Genomic DNA, 20384 nt, shown 5'->3' with positions numbered 1-20384 from the left:
AACTGTCATAACAGGAGAGGCAATTGATGTCGACAATACTGTTATTTCAAATGAACATTTTTACTGGAAGGGAAAATGGGTGGGGATGGGGAGTGGTCATAAATTTTTTAAACAAGTTTTTTTTTCAAAAAATGTTTGGTAAATCAAACAAAAAATCCTATCAAATAAAACATTTTTATTTCTTTTTTTGTTGTTGACTAATAGCCAATCTCAAATTTTCATTAGTAATATTCATAGATTTTAAATCTACATTTTCGTTAATTTACATCCAAAGGAATCTACAGTGCTAATTTTTATACACAAAAAAAGGCAGTGTCCTTAATAAAAATTTTTGTTAGTAAGCCAATTTGAACTAATATCTAATAAAATAAAACCCACTGGATATTAGGTTGAATGATTACACGAGACATAATAATATAGAGAAATGCGCCTTTTCTCATCCCTTATTTTTGTCACTTTCACAATGAGACTTATACAAATATACTAAGAGAAGGTCAGATATTTCAAAACAGAGAACAAACAAAATGCAAAATAAGACAAGGATGGCATGCACTGATCCATTCTCCATATGATTATGTCTCGATGACTATACATGTCAAATGATATTATGATCCTTGCCTTTTAGACTTCCTGTAACAAACGATAATAAAAAAAAAAAAGATGAATATCTCTACTCAAAACTATTACTGAAGAGACTGAATTACAACGATAACATTTCCCTATAACTTAAATACTACATATGAACATATATTCTTTGAAATGAGTCTTATCAGAGAAACTTTAAACGAAAAGAAAGAAATGTATAAGACAACATGAATGATAAGTCTACACCTACGATGATCTTTCTGTGTTCTCTATGTAGAGTGTTTTTGCATTTGGATTTATACAAATTTTAAACAAACATTACCTCCAACAAAGTTCTTGAAATGTCTGCGTGCTTTCCTGAACGGACTTTTGTGGGCTGCGGAGAAATCTCCGACCGGAGAGGTGGCGGGTTCCCCGGTTATCTCACGGTTCCTACTCAGCACCTCCTCCAAAGTTTTGAGACGGGAGGGGGACAGAAGGGTGGGGGAGGGGGTGGAAGGTTCCTGTAAACCAAAGAAAAACAAATTTTCATAAATTCACATTCATTTTTTTTTTAAATCCAATTTCAGAATCTGATAAAATCTAACACAGAATGACCCCATTATTTGATTACATGCATGGTATAGGTTAAATATCACTCTAGCTTTATATTCTATTGATAAATTTTCTTGATTATAACAATACATTAAAACTTCATGTTATATAAAGCATATATAAGAGAATAATCCACACTTCTACACACACACACAAACATATACTAAAATTCCAACATATATTACACAAAAGCTTTGCTAAAGCACAACATCCAACAAAATCTGGCTACAAACATAAACATGTACTTGAGCATCTTCATCCTGCTTATATACATGGGACCTTTCCTCTTATGATTTGTAATGTTACAGTTTGATTCTTATCCAACAGTCTATCCCAAAGTCTTGGCAAGGGGGGAAGAAACCAAACAAGTTGGATAGAAATGATATACGTCACATCACAAATCATGACAAAAAATTATCACATATTTAAACTCCTTTTTTTATGTAAATTTCAATTTGATTAACTTGATGATGCAAATTATACTGATGTTATTTCAATGGAATTGCACAATTTATTTCATTTTTGCATCATCACTGTGTTAAACAAAATTTTTAACAGGAGAGACAGCCATCTCAAATTGTGAGAAACGTGATTAATTTGAGTACTGTAAACCAACTTTTATACAAAGTTGGTTTTCAATCTTTGTGAATTCCTCTTTGTCACCTAAATTTGTCTACGCAAAAACAAAAGTTTTAAATATTTTCTAATATGATCCATAATGGCCAAAATTTTCATCAGTTAAAATAGTGATTTGTGAAATAAATTAATCGCCTCTAGAAATCGGATTAAAATAACTGTTCAATATTGCAGGATATTTTCTCTCATGTTGACCTGATTGATTTACTTCCCTTGTTGATATATACCCTTTAGATAAAGACTATAAGACTAAATTTTGCATTGGTATGACTTTTAACAGCCTAGATCTACTGTGCTAACTATTAATAAAACAGGATACTTCATTCATTATTCAGGAAAATGAATCTATTGCTAATACAGTTACTACCTAAAAAAAATATCAAATGAAGAAAACTCTCTAAGTCAAATAAACTATATATAAAATTATATACTGATAATTCAAAAAGAAAATTCTATTGGTAACAAAACTACTGGCCAATATAATCTAAGGAGAAGAAACACTGAGTCGATACAACAGCACAGGTTTACATTAAAAAGCCAACACAAAATCAACAAAGGATGCGGATACACAATGTATAAATACACCATGGAAAGCATTGCTCACACGACATCCACCGGACCTACCAAATCAGAAAACGATTCTTGTTTGGCCAGTGGGGCGGGAAACGACCTGGTTCTAAGTTTGTGGTGGGGTCCGCGTTCTATAAATATCGTTTTATGACTGGCACCCTCCTTATGTGAGCCCTATTAAAACGTACCCACATGAACAGGTAACTATCACATTGCTATAGCTTTTTTAATTTTCATAAGTGTCCCAAATGTAAGACTTGCACACTTTTGAATTAAGAATATGTATAAAAACAAGGGTATGTTATACATGTACAGGTAAATCAAAAACAATATATATAGTTACATGGGTTTGTATTTCCTCTATAAAGCTACATGTACATTTCACACTTGGAAAGAAATTCTTATTTAAATAACGCTTATAAACCCCATGCTTTTAGAAAATGAAAAAACATGAAGATACAAGTTTAATTGTAGTCATTCAGATTCAAGCATTGTCTCTTACCTGAAAGGATTTTGCAAGATTTGAAACTCTGAAAAATAACAAAAATATTGTATTACTGATTTATCCTATGCATGAAAAGTAACTGAAGGAATTTTAAATTTCAGAAATTAATAAGTTCTTGTCATCAGAAATTTTTTGGACAATGCATGGTTTTTAAACAATATAGTTGATATTAAGACAATATATGATTTTTATACACTTAAAAGCAAACTTATGCAAATCAATGATCTTAGTGTTGGCCTATCAAATTTAAAACAATTCTTTGACAATTAATAAACTGAATCAGTTAGAATCACAATGCAAAATTGATGTTACAATCATTCATATAGCTGAAAAGAATTCTTCAGACATAAAACAACATAGCAAACAAAAAAGCCATTGTTGAAAATATACATATACAAATACTGGTTAAGAACAAAAATACCAATTTCATTGAATAATGTTAATCTGAAATTTGTTATACCAAAAGATTTTATTACATTGGTATTAATGAAGAAAGAGCCTTGTCCTTTTCTTTTGGATAAAAAAAAATGGATATGGGAGAAGGAGAAGGGGGGGGGGGGGGGGGGGGGGGGTGGTCAGATTGTGCATTTGAACAGTTTTTGGATTGAGGTTTGATAAATATTCTTATTGACTCTGGAGTTGGAAAACCACATTCAGGGAGTAATTCATTTGCAATTATCTAGTATGAAGTTTATTCTAAAAATCAAGTTTGGACCAGAAAGGGTCCAACGGGTCAATTGAATAAATACAAATGCAGCAGCTCTAGCATTTCTAAAGTCTATAACTTTTCCCCCTCATCATACAGTTTTTAAATCAAATGAAATATACCGGTTATACAATAAACAATTTATTAAAATTCTTCACAAGTTACTAATATCTACCCCCCCCCCCCCCCAAAAAAAACCAAAAAACCTTGTGTACTGTAATTGAAAGTGAGGGTGGACATGAAAGCACAAGCTCTTTCTATCTACAGTGTATGAAGCATGAAAAGTCAACAAACATCAACAAACTCTACAAGGGTTGGTGCAAGGATCAGTGTTAAATAAGGGAACATGACACAACTGAACTAATAAACATTTGGTTAGGAGAATGAGAGTTCAGAAGGTTGTCTGTTTCTTTCTGGTTAAGGAGACAAACCATGAACATTCAAAGCAAACTACATACATGTACACAAACAACACCACTAAAAATCTGTTTATAAGAAAACAAAGAAAGTGCTGGGGAAATGAGGTAGCAAGTGAAATGAAATGTTGTTGGGTTTATTTCTCTGAAGAAAAAAAAAAGTATGACTGAAAACTGAAATGAAAGTGAAAGCAGTGGAACTAACGACCAACTGGGAACCAAGTGCTAGCTCTCTCTGGCTTGGCAGTTTACCTAGAGGTGGAATGAGACTGTTTAAGAAATTCATCATCTGGAAGTTTGATGGTGGGCTGTACCAAAACTACTGTTTGGGGGTTGACAGGACTTGTGTGAGGAGTGGACTTGTCTTTGATCTTGGCGTCCACTGTATCGGATTCGGAATCCTCCACTTCGTGGATTCCACTGCTCCTGGTTTGCAGGTAAAGGATAACAACAAGATGCTAACGTGACTAAGTCTTGCAATTTAAAAGATATGAATTTTGAATATTGGGGTCTTCTAGTTTCATAAGCTTCTCCAAATCAAGCAGAAAAAAAGGAAGCAAAGTTTCTTATTAATTTTGTTTTCAGTATAATTTTTATATCTGAATTCAGGATGTTTTTGCTCAATGTATCTCTTTCTTGCAAAAAAAAAAAAATAGGTACGTGATAGAGAGAAAAATCACACATTTAGAGTCAGTCATGCATATCATGTATTGTTAGATGCAAATACATGTATCATTTGACTACTGATACATATTTCTATATATACATATATATATAATGATACACCTCAGACAGGTAAATGGTGTAAAAAAAAAAAAACCAAGCTTTTGGTGTCATGAATATAAATATTAATAAAATATATGTGTTAACAATGCCCAGTATACAGGAATGTGTGTATCATTAGATGATTGGTGGCTGTGAGGGGGTGGGTTCGATTACTTACTCGGAGTGACGTCGGTCCTCGGATGGGACGTGATCCAGCTCCTCCGTACTGAGTACACCCTCATCGCTGGTTGTGTCCACCTGCTTCTGACGCTGTCTCTCCTCTTCTTCCTGTTTCCGCCGTCTCTCTAAAGCCTCCTCAATTTGTCCTTTGTACCTGTGTATTGTTTTGAGTTATGTGAGTGTTTGCATTAAATGTAACATCTTGTTGCCCCTTGACAGCTCGTAATGGAGGATATAAATTACATTAAGCGAATGGTAAATTCTAAACTTCATGTTCAAAATTACTGATTTCCACCATTATTCAGTTATGAATATCAAAATCAAGTGCAAGACAAGATATCATAATTTTTTCTCTCATCATCAATACTCTTCATATTAAGATTACTCCCTTTAAAACAGTAAAACAATGAAAACATTCAAGAATAAAAAAGGGCTATTTTTCCCCACTTCATGTTTTGTAACTATGAACACAGCCTTACTGTCTGCGTATTCTAGCTCCCTTGTACCAGCTCTGTATAAGTATCACCGCGTTGATGGTAGTGAAGTATTTCCGTCTGGCTTTCCAGCCTCGCACGAAACGCTGAATCGTCACAACCGCCCGCAGTTGTCGGATCAGCTTCTGCTTACGCTGTTTGGCCAGGTACATTCTGATGATAGCCTGAAACACCAAACATTTACATACAAACAGATGGGCAAACTATTGGACATGTTTCTTCAAATCTCCATCATTTTATTTTATTTAATCAAAAGAATCTTTATTTATTTCCCTTCAATTATGTTCTTTTTCTACAAAGGGAATTTTTTTCTATGTAACATTTTTGTATGAAATGTTATTTTACCTGTATTACCACAGTGCTACTACGCAGGGAAACAAAATGCCTGCGCTCCAGAATAGTTTTAAACCAGCGCTGGATTCTTACTACACGCAACATGATAGCTGAATGGAGGGACTCATCCAGGAAAATTTTTTCAGATTCTCGGAGGAAAACCTGGTGAAAGAAACCAACATAATGGAAAAATTCTGTTTAAAGAAACATTTTTTCCCCAAAATTGTCATTCTTTAATACTGTGTTCTTGTAAAATGTCATTTACAGAATCTTAAAGAGTAATGTCCCCTTACCTTTGTAATACCAATCTGGTAATTATCCTTATTTAAGTTCATGGATTCTAGAAACGTGGTTACATCTTCCTTCGAACTCAGGAGACCCTTTGGTAGAATGATCTTGTAAAGCTGAATAAATTCCTGGAAAAAAGGCAAAGAAATAAACATTAAAATGTATATACATGTACCTGAGCTTTCACACGTTTTAAGTCATCACTTAACAACTCACAAGCTGTTGAAAATTCATCCAGAAAAACATGTGTTAACAAGGATGTTTGTTTTACATTGATTTGTGTGTCAAGTGAATGCTGAAATATATACATCCATGGTACCAGAACTGTGTTTGAATTTGTGATTTTAATTACCTCAAAAGTGAGCCTATAGTTGTATCCCGATTGTCGTATTTTGACGGTGGCCAGCATTCCAGTGTATCTCAGCTGCCTAAGGACTAGCACATCATCAAAGGTACAGGGAAGCTACAATGCAATGGACAACACTTTGTAAAATCTTGTATCTAATTTTTCCCCCCATACATTTCACTATCATTGCATTAAAAATAGGACATGTATTGATTACTTCAATATTTTGCAAACTTCATATCAAGGATATTTAGTTTTGGTCCCAAACAAGAAACGAAAGCAAAGTTGCAGATAACCTCTTGCCAACTTGCACTTTGTTTCCATTATAAAAATTAAAAAAAAAAAGATACCTTGTCAGCATTGGACTTAATACATCTGATGAAAAATGGATTTGCCTGTTGTAGTGTAGCCATTAACTTTGACAACGACCACTGTAAAAATAAAAGTAAATAAAATAAATCTTGCTGGAATGTTTCTATACTGAATCAGCATTGGTAGATATTTTCTAGATCATATCATTTATATTATTAAATGCGCTAACTGCTTAAGATGGGCCCCTATTGATAGTTCTGTATACACTGTATTGAAAATAGGTATTTATCATTACTGGTTTTAAAAGCACATACTTATTGTACAGACCTTCGATTTACAATATTGCTTTAGAGGATGACCAATGTATAATTTTTGGCATGTTTATAAGGTTTTAAATGCTTTCAAATAACATATTTCTCATGTCTCACACAGTTCTTATAAAAATACTAAATTAAATCTTATCACGGGGCTACCTCTTAAAAATAAAGACTATAATTCAAATAATTCTCTTGAAAAATCTTGGAAGAAAAATTAATTTATGCCACTTTCCCATGGTCAAGTTGATTAAGTGACATGGGGGTATACATGTTTTCAAACTTGTAGAAACTGAAAATAAGCATGTGAACAACATTTTTTTCTTCTTTATTTGGTATTCTTTCCCTACAAAATGTCTCTTTTATCAATTATAATGAAGACATTTTGTAGGGAAAGAATAAAAAAGACAACTGTAATCTGTTTCTCACATAATAATTGATCTTGAAATATATATCAATTTAAAACCTGTTTCACTTAAAAATATATATTCAAAATGGCAAACGTTTAACGTAGCTACTTGGGATTACACCAGAGGTGCTCTGAAGGAAATCTAAGGCAGCAGGTGAGTAGTTCACCATGGGCAGATGGCAGAAAAACTATTTCAGAGTTAAATAAAACAGCATGTTTATTTGTTGTAATTCTAAGTAGAATATATTTACAGATCGAGGTATAATAAAACAGGAAGACTTACCTGGAACTGTGCACTGACACTCGCAGGTTGCTTTTTGGAAGTGAATCTGTTACACATGGTACGACTAGCTATGGCTTTCAGAGTCTTGATATCCCTCAGCATCTATAAAAAAAATAATAATTTCAAAATCAAAATTCACAAAAAGTATTCATAGACTGAGTAAATGCTTTTTCATAACATGGCATTGCATGAACTTACAGTTGGAGGTCTTGGCTTTGGTCGGAATGATTTGTTTTTCCTGAAACAAAAGAAGATACACCACAGATCTATTAAATGTAATATATCTATGTATATTTATGACAGACCAATAAAAAATATATAAAAAACCATAGAACAATTAGAACGGAAACAATTAAATCCAAAGTTCAAACTGTGCAAAGAAAATAAATTGTACTTTTGATTTCATTTTAATGGATTGATAGATCTTATATGCTAGCTAATATTTCATAATATTTCATAAACTTTTTTTTTTAAGTTTTACATGGCAAACATCCTCATAATTGATTATCATGTTGAGAGAGAGAAAAAAAGAAGCTAAAAATAGGACATAAAGAAAAAAGTTAAAAAGAGTCATGCAAGATGCTGACATGCAAAGAAACATACAACATAACGAATTTGGCTCTTCTGTAAATCCGCATTTCCTCATCGGACATGTGGACTTCACTAGGACTGCGCTGAAGGTCCAAGAAAACCTCTTCGTCGGGGAGACCACTGTCGTCCATGTCGGGGAGGATGTGTACAGGTGTGTACACTGGATGCCCTCGCTTGTGTTGACTACTGCAGGGAAATCAGGAGGAGAGAACTCTATATACATATATATGACCATGCAAGGGAAGCGACAATAAGCAGATCTATATCTAGCTACAATAAAGCAACAATTACAACGCATAAAAAATTTCAAGAGGTAAGGAAATAACTGAGCAGAAATGTACACATGTTTACACACACATACAAAATAGATAAAACTACACAACCATGCAACCAAAATGTAAGAGAATTTTACTTTGATCTTTTATTTTTATCAATTCACTCGAAATTCATTTCAGGATTTAAAACATTTGGAAAGATTATAAACCAACTGATTTTGATATTATTCTACATTTCAAAGAATTTAAAAATGGTCAGGAGAATTTTTTTGATTTCAATTACTAAACAAAAAATAAAATCAAAAACAAAATTTAAAAAATAGAAAAATAAAAATGAGAATAAAATTCATTGTGAAAAAATAAAACAAAATTTCTAAACTTAGTTTTAGTTTTCTGTTGTTTTTTTTTAAATGTTTTTTTGGTTAAAAAGAGATTCACGCCATTCAGCAAGCCCACACTTAAGACAGAAAAAATATTCTCAGGCTTCCTTCCACACTTACTGAATGGAGCGTATCAGTTTCATGGTACTGGCTATAGTGTAGAATCTGTGGTTTGACAATAACATAAAAGATGGAGGCACCATGAAATTACACGCAACTTAAAAAATCAGGACAAAGAACTACAAATCAAAGCCAATGTTGGGACATATTGATCAAGCAACAGTATAATATCAGAAATGGATACCAATTCTCCAACCCTCCAACCTCCACCCTCAAGTTCTGCTTGAACTTTGACATTCTTATATAAATAAGGAACTATGTATATTATTTGAAATAATACTGAATTGAAAACACATATAAGATAAGGTACATCTACACTGTAAACATATTACATTTAGCGGTGTATACTTTTTAGCGTATTTAGCGGAAAGCCGCTTCTGCTAAATCAAGTTCATCGCTAAATGCCAGAAATATGTAAATCAAATCCACTCTAACTTGTGGAAAAGATCGTTTTTCGCCTCATATTGTACAAGCTTATTTTAATTCTTTTTATCTTATCTTGGGCAAGAGGTCAATCTATTAATTTTTATATTTCTTCTAAACTCATTTCAAATTAAACTTATATAAGTTTGACGTCTTGAATTATACATGAAGATTCTGATTTTAAACAGAAAGAAAGCCATTTTTTAAGGGGGTTTTTAGCTTGTAAATGTTAAACAAAAATTATTGGAGTTTTCCTTAGTCTTTTAACTTCCAATCCTATACCAGTAAAAGTAATATTTTTTAGAAAACAAATTAGCATACATTATTATGTGTAACCTCAGTGTTTCAGATACCAAAAGTTAACTACATGTATTAAAAAAATTCAATTTTTTCCCTCTTGCTAAATCCACAAACTTTTCTTCAGATTTATTTTAAGGGAAAATTGCCATCTCATTATACTTGCAAAGAGATAAATCACAGGATATCAATTATAAAATAACATACCGGGTAATCAAATATATAAAACAACAGATCTATTTATAGGAACATACATGTAAAAGTAATAGATAACAGTAATATTGGAGTAGAAGAAATGTACATACTGGCATACTTAAAAGACAAGAGGAGGTCAAAGGTCAAAGGTTATGTTTGCTGCCCAAAGCAACCAGTTGAGAATAACTTGAGACAAATAATTGATAATAAAAAAAAAATAAACTACTGATAACTTCCTTGTATATACCAGCGGTGTACATGTAGATTTACATTTCTTCCTTGTATGTACCAGCGGTATACAGGTAGATTTACATAGGTCACCAGACAAGGAAATACCGTAAACATGACTTACTTCAGTAGGTTTTCCCCCGCCACTAGATTAAAGTCAAAGGAGTTCTTCCTATTTTGTTTCTGCACTTCTTTCTTTACTCCTTAACAAAACCAAACACAAATATTTTTTACCTTAAAAATTAATCTAATTAATTCCAGAGTACCACTGGTAATGCAACATATATGGGTTATTAAAAGTTTAATCCCAAATTAAATTTTTTGTGTTTTTATGAAATGATAGACAACAGTTATCAGCGATGACAACATACCCCCATTGCTTCTGTAACTTCGTCCTGCTGCTATGAAAGCGAAAACACTTTTGACTAGAGTTTTAATGATGGACCATCTTAGTACTGCAACTGGGTCCAAACCTGCAAAAAAAGTGTAAATTACAGGCACAGTTTCACGAAAAACATGTCAATCATACAGGTGAAAAAGGATGTAAAAGAGTACGACTTCGATGAAAAGTCAAGAGGGAATGGCTGATTTAGTCGGTCTCACCCATGAGTTCCCTGAGGAAGGATAAATTGCTGCTCTTTAAGACTCCGACGATATCTGGCCGAACCTGATCCACATTCTTCTCTCGGAAATCCTGTTCAATTTTTAGATTTTAGCTTAAATTGTCTTTTGAAGTTTTATTGGAAAAAAAACAAACGTTTTCAATGGAAGCTAATTTATGACTAATACAATGTAGTTCATAATTATGTAAAATTAACAGTCTTTCAAAAGGTCTTCTGAATGACTCAAGGGTAATAGATCGAGCCTGGCTAGACAATGCATTCAATAACACATGTTTATAGCAAGAAATGAAACTATGTCAATTCTTACCTTGATCTGATATTTGACTTTGCCTGCATAATGTAAAACTGCAAACGCTTCTTCTCTGACGTTTGGCACTTGGTAGTATGTTTTGCCTTTGTGATGATGGTTGAATTTGGAGAGCAGCGTTTCATTTGTAGCACCAGGAAAACTGAAATAAGTGATTAACACCTGCAATATGCCACGTGAATACAATACATAATGACTGTTTATGAAGATAACAATACTGTTTCATCAATATTCGTTGACCACCACTTTTTGTGAATTTTGTTATTAAACTATCAATAAAATCAAATATCATATTTCTGGAAAAGATTTTATTAAGAGATTTTATGGACCATTGTCCAAAAATTTATGTATCTCTGAAACTGTCATTTTTACAAAAATTTTGAAAATTAATGCCGACAAATATTAATGAAACCACAGCAGCAAATCTTAAAGAAGAGGTATTTCCTGGCATTAATCAATTGATATGTACATCAGATCATTGTCTAATCCATCTTGATAATCCAATTTGATTAAAAATACTGATAAACAGCCAACCCTCCAACCCCCAAACCAAGCCTCTCTCTTTAATAGTCAGGCTCAGTTTTGGACTAAAGAACTAAATATGATAAGAGTTAAATTTGGCCCCCATAATTCGCCATTTTTTAAATGTTTCGGGTACAATAAAATGTTAACTAGTTTTTTAGAAGAGTTGATATAAATTATATTTTTCATCTATTTATTTGATTTATTTGCACTCACAGGCAGTATATGACGTCAGAAGTGACGCCATTTCTATAATTCAATCAAAATCAGCCAAAAATTGACATTTTTCTTATCTATTTACGAATGGGATATATAGAGCGCATGCTTGAACAAGGAAAATTTTTTTGTCACTTATTAGTCTTGGCTATATACATCTCTGATTAAAATATTTTATTTGTTAAAGAATGCGCTCTATTTTTTCGGAAGGAAAAACTGCATGAAAGCAAGCTGTTTTACGCTAAAAATGCAAAAATGGCGGGAAAAGGTTGTCTTTACAATGTCATATTTCTAAATTGTGGGCACTTGAACCAAAATGAATATGATGTAAACATATCACATACATATCTGTGCTAAGAAAACAAAGAATGATAGTAAAATGATGATGTTCACTTAAGGGGGCCATTTTAGGCCCTTATCATATATAGTCCTTTATAGCGAGCGCAGCTCGCCGGCGCGCAGCGCCGGCGCGAAGCGAGCTCTACCGGCAAGGCGTGTGTGAATAGAAAATTCGGACTATTTGCACATTCATTCAACGGATTTTTTTGGCGTCAGTAAATCGGACCAGTAATGCCTTGTTTTAATCGTCCCAGTAGTTCCCTGTAATTATGGTTTCCCATTTCACACTCTCACGAGAACAAGATAAAAGACTACGTACATGCATTGAAACAACGCCAATTTCCGGAGTTATCGTCCTTTCGAGTGACGTCACAATGGATTTCTTACACATTGATCCGACAGAATTTTTCGGAGTCAGTAAATTTAGACCCACAATGCAATTCCTCAATGTCGGCCGATCTCACTAGACTGGATACCATCTCGCGAGAATCAAAGTAAAACTTTTGAGAAACAGATAAATTGTGTAATTTCCAGAACATCATGCTTTTTAAGTAAACCAAACAGTATTTTTCGCGTAGTTTTTTCTAGTGTGTTTTCAAAGAGACAGACTACACTTGACTGACGTGAACTTTGACGTCACAATAAGGGGAAACTACTCTAAGTAGTTATTGTAAATCTGCTGAAATATAAATACCAAAATCTTCTCAAAATCTTGCAGAGCTAACGAATCGGGACATTTCTTCAGAGATAGGAAACAGCTGTAACTTGCTCTCTATGGATGAATGCTCACAATTATTTTATTCACTATATTTACGGTAATTTCCAGGAACGTTTTTTAAATGGGGCGTGGCAACATCATTCAAAAAATCTTCATAAGCAAAAAGAAAATAAAATTCTCAAAATCAGGAAAATTCTAATCGGGGTGGGGAATGGGGAGTGCGTGGTATGCCTTTAGCTCTTTAGCTGCTCAAAAGTGTCTTTATTTTCACTACTATTTACGATAATACATGCTCCCGGGGGATCCATTTTCCTTATGTGATCAACAAATTTTTTTATACGTAAATTTGATTTTTGTTTAAACGAGGGAGGGGGAATCTGTGATGAGTCAATTTTTATTTGTAAGTTTAATAAAAATGTCTGGTGCAAGAAAAGAGGAAATAAACTGCAAAGTACATTATGTTAAAATCTTTATTATTCAACAACATTTTATCTGAGATAAATTCTATATTGGCGTGCGACCAGTATATAAACAATCTGATTAAAATCAGATCTTTGATCCGTTCCGACAAATTCTGATGTCGCTACACTTTGGTTAGCGACTATCAGAATTTCGGAGCGTTACAAAGATCTGATTTTAATCAGATTGGTATATAAATAAATAAAAAATCTTATGAATAATGAAAATGTACTGGAAAAATAGGTATATTTATTTTATTTTGCATTCAAATTCATTTACTTTACGTCATTACTTTTATTTTTATTGATTTATCATAATTCATTTTGATCACCTGCTGCGCTCGCCCCAACGGTCGCACCGTAAAACATATTATTCATGTCAAGACACTAAAACCTGCGATCTTCTACACTCTAAATGCTCTATCACAAAGCTTGCTTCAAACACATTTCAAATGCACAGAAGCCTGTATTTCATTGCGCGGCAGTACACCTACTTGCACTCTTCATCCAACAGACTAAAGAGTCCATCAGGCCTCTTTGAGAAGAGCTCCAGACAACCGGTGTTGTCTATAAACTCGATGTTCTTCCATTGAATCCCCTCCTTTTTGTACTCTTCCTGCAATTAGAAATACCCAAATTTACAGAAACAAAAAATATACATCATAAAATCAAGTTAGCTTCAAACTTTGAAAACTTATATGAAATGAATGTGAATGAATTACACATGGTACTTACTTGTTCAAATTTAAAAATGTGTTGATTAAAATAATACTGTAGATGCTCATTTGCATAATTTATGCAAAACTGCTCAAAGCTGTTTTTGCTGAAATCCTCGAATCCAAATATGTCTAGAACACCTATTGAATTTCCCTGCAAATATATGAATAAAAAATGGGATTAAAAGTACATCATATTATAATGTCTGACAATTTATTTTATGTTCATAAATACAACCAAATACTTCTTTATCTTACTCAAAATGCCATCCAATAAACTCAACGTTATTACATGGAAAACTTAAACTCACACAAACATCAAAGTATTGAGAGTACTCAAATGCACACGTGTTAATCGCATGCTTCTATAATATAGAATAATTTTTTTTTAAAAACAACCTGGGAAATATGAAGTTTAAATACATATCTCGTTGGCCTTCTTATCATTACTGAACCCAATTCTTTACCCAACAGATTTATGATTTAAATTAACAATTGTTTTTCATTTTCAAAAAATTAATTTTCATCATGCTATCTTGTAGATGATGACAAAAAATGGTCATTTAGGTTTTTTCATTGGATGCTACTGATCTCTTAGAAGACCACAATTTATATCAATATTGGTTGTCAATGATTTTTATTTGTGTGCATCAATATAATCATCATCATCATTGTATAATTATAAAACAAATTCTTTATGTACTTATCCTGCATAAGAAAGTATAAAAATCTAATTTGTTACTAAAAAAAGGTTTCTAAAGGTTTTGTAAATTCATGCGAAAAATTCTGCAATCCTTTCTGATGTACAAAAATGAACTAAATGACTTCATATATTTGTAAAATATATACGTCATGCTAAAATTTTAAGGCATTCTTTGTTTTTATATACATAGTTTAATATTACAATTACAGATATGCAGTCACATGATGTCATTTCACTTTTGATTTCCAAGCCAATGGCTGCTGATTTCTCCAGCTTAGTGGGAAAACACAAACAAAATGAAAAAGGCCATTAGAACATTGTACAGTGTGACCACCACACCAATTGATTCTTTTCATTTGTATGGGCAAGTTGAGTGAAAAATACCTTTGCCCAACTATACACATGTACTGATAACTGTGACAGATGTCAACGAGAAAAAACAGACATAGTTTCTGTCTCAAATTGCTCATCATCTACCACTGGCTAAATCAATACCAATATTATTCCATACCAAAACAAAGTTTGAAAAAGTACACTTTTTCCGTGCTTTTAGTACATGTACATATTTTATAAGTACCGTACTTTTCGAAAATTAGGTCGATACGGTTTATTGGGCAAAGGAGGCCGTTTTTAGCCAAAAAATAAAAAAATGTATAAATAGGTCGACTTCGAAGAATTGGTCGAAAAATTACCGCTAGTTTTAATGAATAAATGGTTTAAACCAATAACGTTATCATATAGTAGCCTTTAATCTTATTTCACAGTTTTAAACAAAAGGGAAATAAAATGTATTTTTTGAAAACATCGTAAGAAAATGTCTGAAATTGCATCAAAATTTTCAAACCAATTAATTCAGTACGGCCGGTTTTAATTTAAGATCGTTTTTTATTACTTCCCTGCCATGTGTACAAACTGGTGTTAACCGGGGGATAGTAACCTAGCCTGGAGGCATGACTATGGTAGCACATGCCACCCTGTGTCTCTGTGTGACTTTTTACCGTGTATATACACACGAGTCAACCTCTGATCTTATTGAAGCCTGCCGGCATGAGTAGCACGTGCCGAGAGTTCAACTGTGCATAAACAAAGTAAGCGCTACCCAGACTGATTTCAGAGACACCTGGCTAAAATTTCATCGAAAGTTTTATGTTGAATATACAGAAAAAAACTTGTTCATGTATTCTATTATGAAAACAAATTGTTTTTTTTTAATTTCTACTCGACGATATTTTTCCCCCGTAATTACCCTTTGTACGGTTCTCATTTTACTTTTACCGCGCGAAATCGATTTCCTGTTTATCGTAAGCACACAATCAAAATGCATGACAGCATATAATAATGATCGAAACATGATTCAGTCAGTGATCTAAGTAAGAAATGTAAGAAGAAATAAATCTATTTACATTTAATTTTGTTTAAATGATAAATACTACAGTATATTGATTGTTGTTGATTAAAATCCATACGATTTTTATACAGAAATTCAAGCAGTATTATAGTAAATACTCATGATTTTATTGGAGGGTTGCATAAATTTTTGCAAAATTTCATATCAAATTTTCCAACCAAAAAAAAAAACATAAATTGGGCGAAGCGATGAATAGGGCGAGGTCCACGTGTCAGGAAAAAAAAGTATCGACCTAATTTCCGAAAAATACGGTACTTTTTTTTTTTTTAATTTTGTACTCCATCAAACAGGTCCTCAGATCAAAAGATCTAAACATTTTTTTGTAATTGACTTGGACTTATAATTTTTCCACTTTGGTTTTTGAACTGGATTTTTTTTCCAGCATACTTTTTGTGCTTTTATTGGACTTGTTTATTTACAGGGTATATTTTCTGAACTTTTCTTTGACTTAGATTTTTTCAAATCATTATTTTCTGCTCTGTTTTAACTTTGTTATTTTTCAGCATACTTTTTGGGAGTTGATTTTAATCAACTCTCCTATGCATTTACTCATGCAAAGCGAAAATGAAACAGTGTTTGGACCTATATACAGCAAAACTCGAATATAACGAACACGGATATAGCGAATTTACGGCTATAACGAATTATTATTCATGTCGGCAAATTTCATATATAAACCTATAGAAAATTGATGTATATAACGAACACGGCTATAACGAATTTACGGCTATAACGAAGTAATTTTATGACCCCCGCTGACAAAATTTTAACGTATTTTATCAGTTTTATAATGAATATTTTCCATTTCAAATTTCATTGAAGAAACATGGAATTTTAAGATGCATATATAAAATACTCAAATTCAAATAGTATACGGAATTTTTTTTTAAAAATTGAAATGAAATGGTTATATTGACATTTTTTGTATATGAAGGTAATACTAATTTTATAACTTACGATAGTTTAGAAAACTGTTAGCCGGAAAAACCCTTAATTATTTTATAACGAATTCGCTATAATATTTTTTACGAATTCGTTATAAACGTATAGCGAATTACGGCTATAACGAAGCTTTTTCTATGGTCCCTTGAAATTCGTTATAAACGAGTTTTGCTGTAAGTACAAGCACAAATCAATTATACTGCTGACAACACTTAGTTCTTGAAAATAATAGATAAATTCAATGCTATTTATTCTGAAGCATTGTTTTTCAAGAAAACTTTTTTATAAATACCATGAAAATAGAAAGATTTTAAATTGTACAAACAGTTTAATATTTTTTAAAGTCATATGTATTCCTACGCTAGAGTTCAATGTAGTCTCGTTCAACCAGACACTTGGTTGTCTCCGTTAATATACGACAAAACAGAGTCTCTCTTGCTTGTCTGAGATAAACGGAGACAGTTGAGCATTTGGTTGAAAAAGACAAGAGTTCAATCTTGCCTGGATCCATACAATTTCTCAGAAATATTTCGATTACTGATACTACTTGCCATGCAAAATCACGTATCGTTGATTTTGAATAAATGATAATCGATAAAATCAACTCCCGTCAGTACTTCAGTACTTTGATTTATATTACATTTGTCTATACTATTCTCTCTATTAAAGTATTGGATGAAAAACAATGTATGTAAGTGTGTTAATGCAGGGATTAGATTCTAATTTGTTTCCATCCTCATACCTTATGGTCAAGTCACAATATTCATAATTAAGTTTCTCGAAATTCATCATAATACTTTGAAAATTAAAAAAAAATATTTTTCGGCAGCTAAATATTTTTAGTTAATAATTTATGGTAAGTATGGGTAACCTGATCTCATATGCACACTATTGCAACCTGTGATGAACAAATGTAATGAACAAAAATATTTCTTTCCACACAAGGCAACATCCAAAAACAAACATTAATTTTACATATTTCTCATGGGGATATGATTGGAAAATGTCACATTAAAATTAACTAGATGCTGTCATTAGACAGTAATACCCGCACCATGTGTTTGCCCCTAAATAACACTGTTTTATACCAGTTTAATTAAAAATGAAGGCTACATGCAAACTCCGGTAATACATTTAAAAATTATAATTTTCATAACTGAAGGATGAGATCCCTGCCCATATGATAATACACATCGTGACATGAGCAGCACTTTATGTGCAATTTGGGGTAGAACTGTTTGCAGTGAATTTTCAGTTAATCAATAATCTTAACATTTTATGTCATAGGAAGTATAATGGTCTATATAATTATTACAAACAAAATTAAAAATTAAATTATGCCCCCTCCCCGTGGCGGTTGCCGGTTTTAGATTTGCTTCTGTGTGCCTACATGAACATCATCGTGTGCACAGATTTAGAGAAGGGGTGGGAGTGAGGGGTCCAGACCCCCCCTCCCCATGAAAATTCGTAAATTACCAAAAATACACCTTGGACCCCAATGCTCTTACAGACATGTAAACGCTCTAACCCATTGCGCTTCAATGTTAGGTAACATTATTTGGGGGGTAAATATTTAATCAATAGTCAACATACTTTATTGTTTATCTCAATAGGAAGTATACATGTACATCACAATATGCAGGTGTCCTGCACCACCTTAAAGCTGTTATTTACCTAATAAAATAGTGCAAGTGGATTTGAAGAATAGGTCATAAAAATACATGCATGTTACAAATGACTGATCTTTGTCTGAAGTTACGTACACAACACAGGTTTGCATGTCTCATTAGCGGGTACTAGTTTTACCCAGCTCTTCGATTAGATGGGTTCACGTGTATACATACATGGGTGTTGCTAAAACGCGGAACGGAAAACAGTACGGAAGGAAAACGGAAAATCTTATCTAATGTTATTTACCTCATAGATTTGTTAAGTATGCTAAAACAATATACTTTATGTACCTTTTTAATTTTTTTTGAAAGATTAGCAATATTAGATTATTTATTCAAGAATATTTATTTCCTCAAAATTAACATTACATGCGTTGACCACTATATTCTGTCCCAAATTATCCTCGATTCACTTTTTGCTGTATATTTATATATACCTCAGGGTTCAAGCGATTCTCTTTTAGAAGCATTAAACATTCTCATTATTCTTTCTTTAAAACGTTCTCTCTAGCTTATCAGCTGGTATAAATACACGGCTAAAAATAAAGAAGTCTACGGGGTTTTGCATTTTAACAGACCCGGATGATGGTGTTGAAAAATTGTGCAAGGTCTTCTGAGTGACTTCCAAATGGAGAAAAGATGTCAACATTTTCCATTATAAATCGTCCAAATGTGCTGCATGAATATTTTGGGATCGACAGACTATAGTCCCAATATATAATTCGGAAAATCAAACCAGGCAACGTCTAGAGCTCTCTATTGCGTTACGTAAATTCTTCAAAAATACATTGTAGAATAGGTAATAATCATCTGCTAAGCTTCTCAATGAGCCAATTAAGGTGTCAATTTCTTTAATTGTTAAAAAAAAACACCAAGCGGATCATTATGAAATCAAGAAAGCAGTTATCGACAATTTACGGCAATAAAACCTTACAATTATACCAGGTACGTCTTTTTTGATATACGAATAAATAAAAGTTAATAAGTTTTTAGTTATTAAGGTAAATGAAATAACTTATAATGTGGTTTATTAATAAACAAGGGGCGAACGAGGTTTAGAGCGACGATAATTTGGGCGAACGATAATTAGAGCGAACGGACCTAGAGCGAACGGACTAAGGCGAACAGGTGGATAGGGCGAACGAACCCGATACCCTATAATTGATAGACATTCATATGAATATTAATAAGATAGCAACATGTTGATAATCATTCATTAGATATAAATAAAAGATACAAAGTAAATCGTTTCTGGCCAGTCTATACCCTTTTTAAGGGATAAACGTGATGATATTTTCCATTCCGTTCCGTTTTCCGTTCCGCGTTTTAGCAACACCCATATATACATGTCTGTGTTTTCCGTATGCAGAAAAGGATTACGGTAGTTAAGATCAGCTAAAGGAATTCATTATTGTGTTTTAATTGGATTATCATTATGATGTTGACCAATTTAGGTAAGCATAATACATGTAGTAGCAGTAGCACAATATAATAAGATGCCAGCATGGGATTCCTGC

General features: G+C 32.7%; 1 protein-coding gene across 17 annotated transcripts in view; it reads right to left on the bottom strand.

Annotated features, from left to right (window-relative positions):
* Positions 1-20384, bottom strand: part of LOC128178789 (unconventional myosin-IXa-like) — a 66252-nt gene that overhangs the window by 15372 nt on the left and 30496 nt on the right. For 11 of the 17 annotated variants that reach the window (XM_052846117.1, XM_052846119.1, XM_052846124.1 and 8 more), the window contains exons 11-29: positions 14164-14298; positions 13923-14044; positions 11176-11317; positions 10849-10939; positions 10617-10718; positions 10370-10448; positions 8340-8513; positions 7935-7974; positions 7737-7838; positions 6769-6849; positions 6425-6535; positions 6078-6200; positions 5797-5946; positions 5437-5615; positions 4956-5111; positions 4265-4438; positions 2888-2915; positions 2440-2559; positions 908-1088 (exon numbers count right to left, since the gene is read on the bottom strand). In XM_052846117.1, coding sequence (XP_052702077.1) covers positions 908-1088; positions 2440-2559; positions 2888-2915; positions 4265-4438; positions 4956-5111; positions 5437-5615; positions 5797-5946; positions 6078-6200; positions 6425-6535; positions 6769-6849; positions 7737-7838; positions 7935-7974; positions 8340-8513; positions 10370-10448; positions 10617-10718; positions 10849-10939; positions 11176-11317; positions 13923-14044; positions 14164-14298 — 2290 coding nt within the window. Of the gene's footprint in view, positions 1-618; positions 631-907; positions 1089-2439; positions 2560-2887; positions 2916-4264; positions 4439-4955; positions 5112-5436; positions 5616-5796; positions 5947-6077; positions 6201-6424; positions 6536-6768; positions 6850-7736; positions 7839-7934; positions 7975-8339; positions 8514-9102; positions 9148-10369; positions 10449-10616; positions 10719-10848; positions 10940-11175; positions 11318-13922; positions 14045-14163; positions 14299-20384 lie in introns of all 17 variants that reach the window. The other 6 variants (XM_052846120.1, XM_052846123.1, XM_052846122.1 and 3 more) reach the window with 6 other exon arrangements.

Source organism: Crassostrea angulata, chromosome 3 (genome assembly GCF_025612915.1).
Source record: "Crassostrea angulata isolate pt1a10 chromosome 3, ASM2561291v2, whole genome shotgun sequence".
NCBI classification, from domain to species: Eukaryota; Metazoa; Mollusca; class Bivalvia; order Ostreida; family Ostreidae; genus Magallana; species Magallana angulata.
Note: the sequence above shows the minus strand (reverse complement) of the source record. Positions and strands in the feature narration are given on the sequence as shown.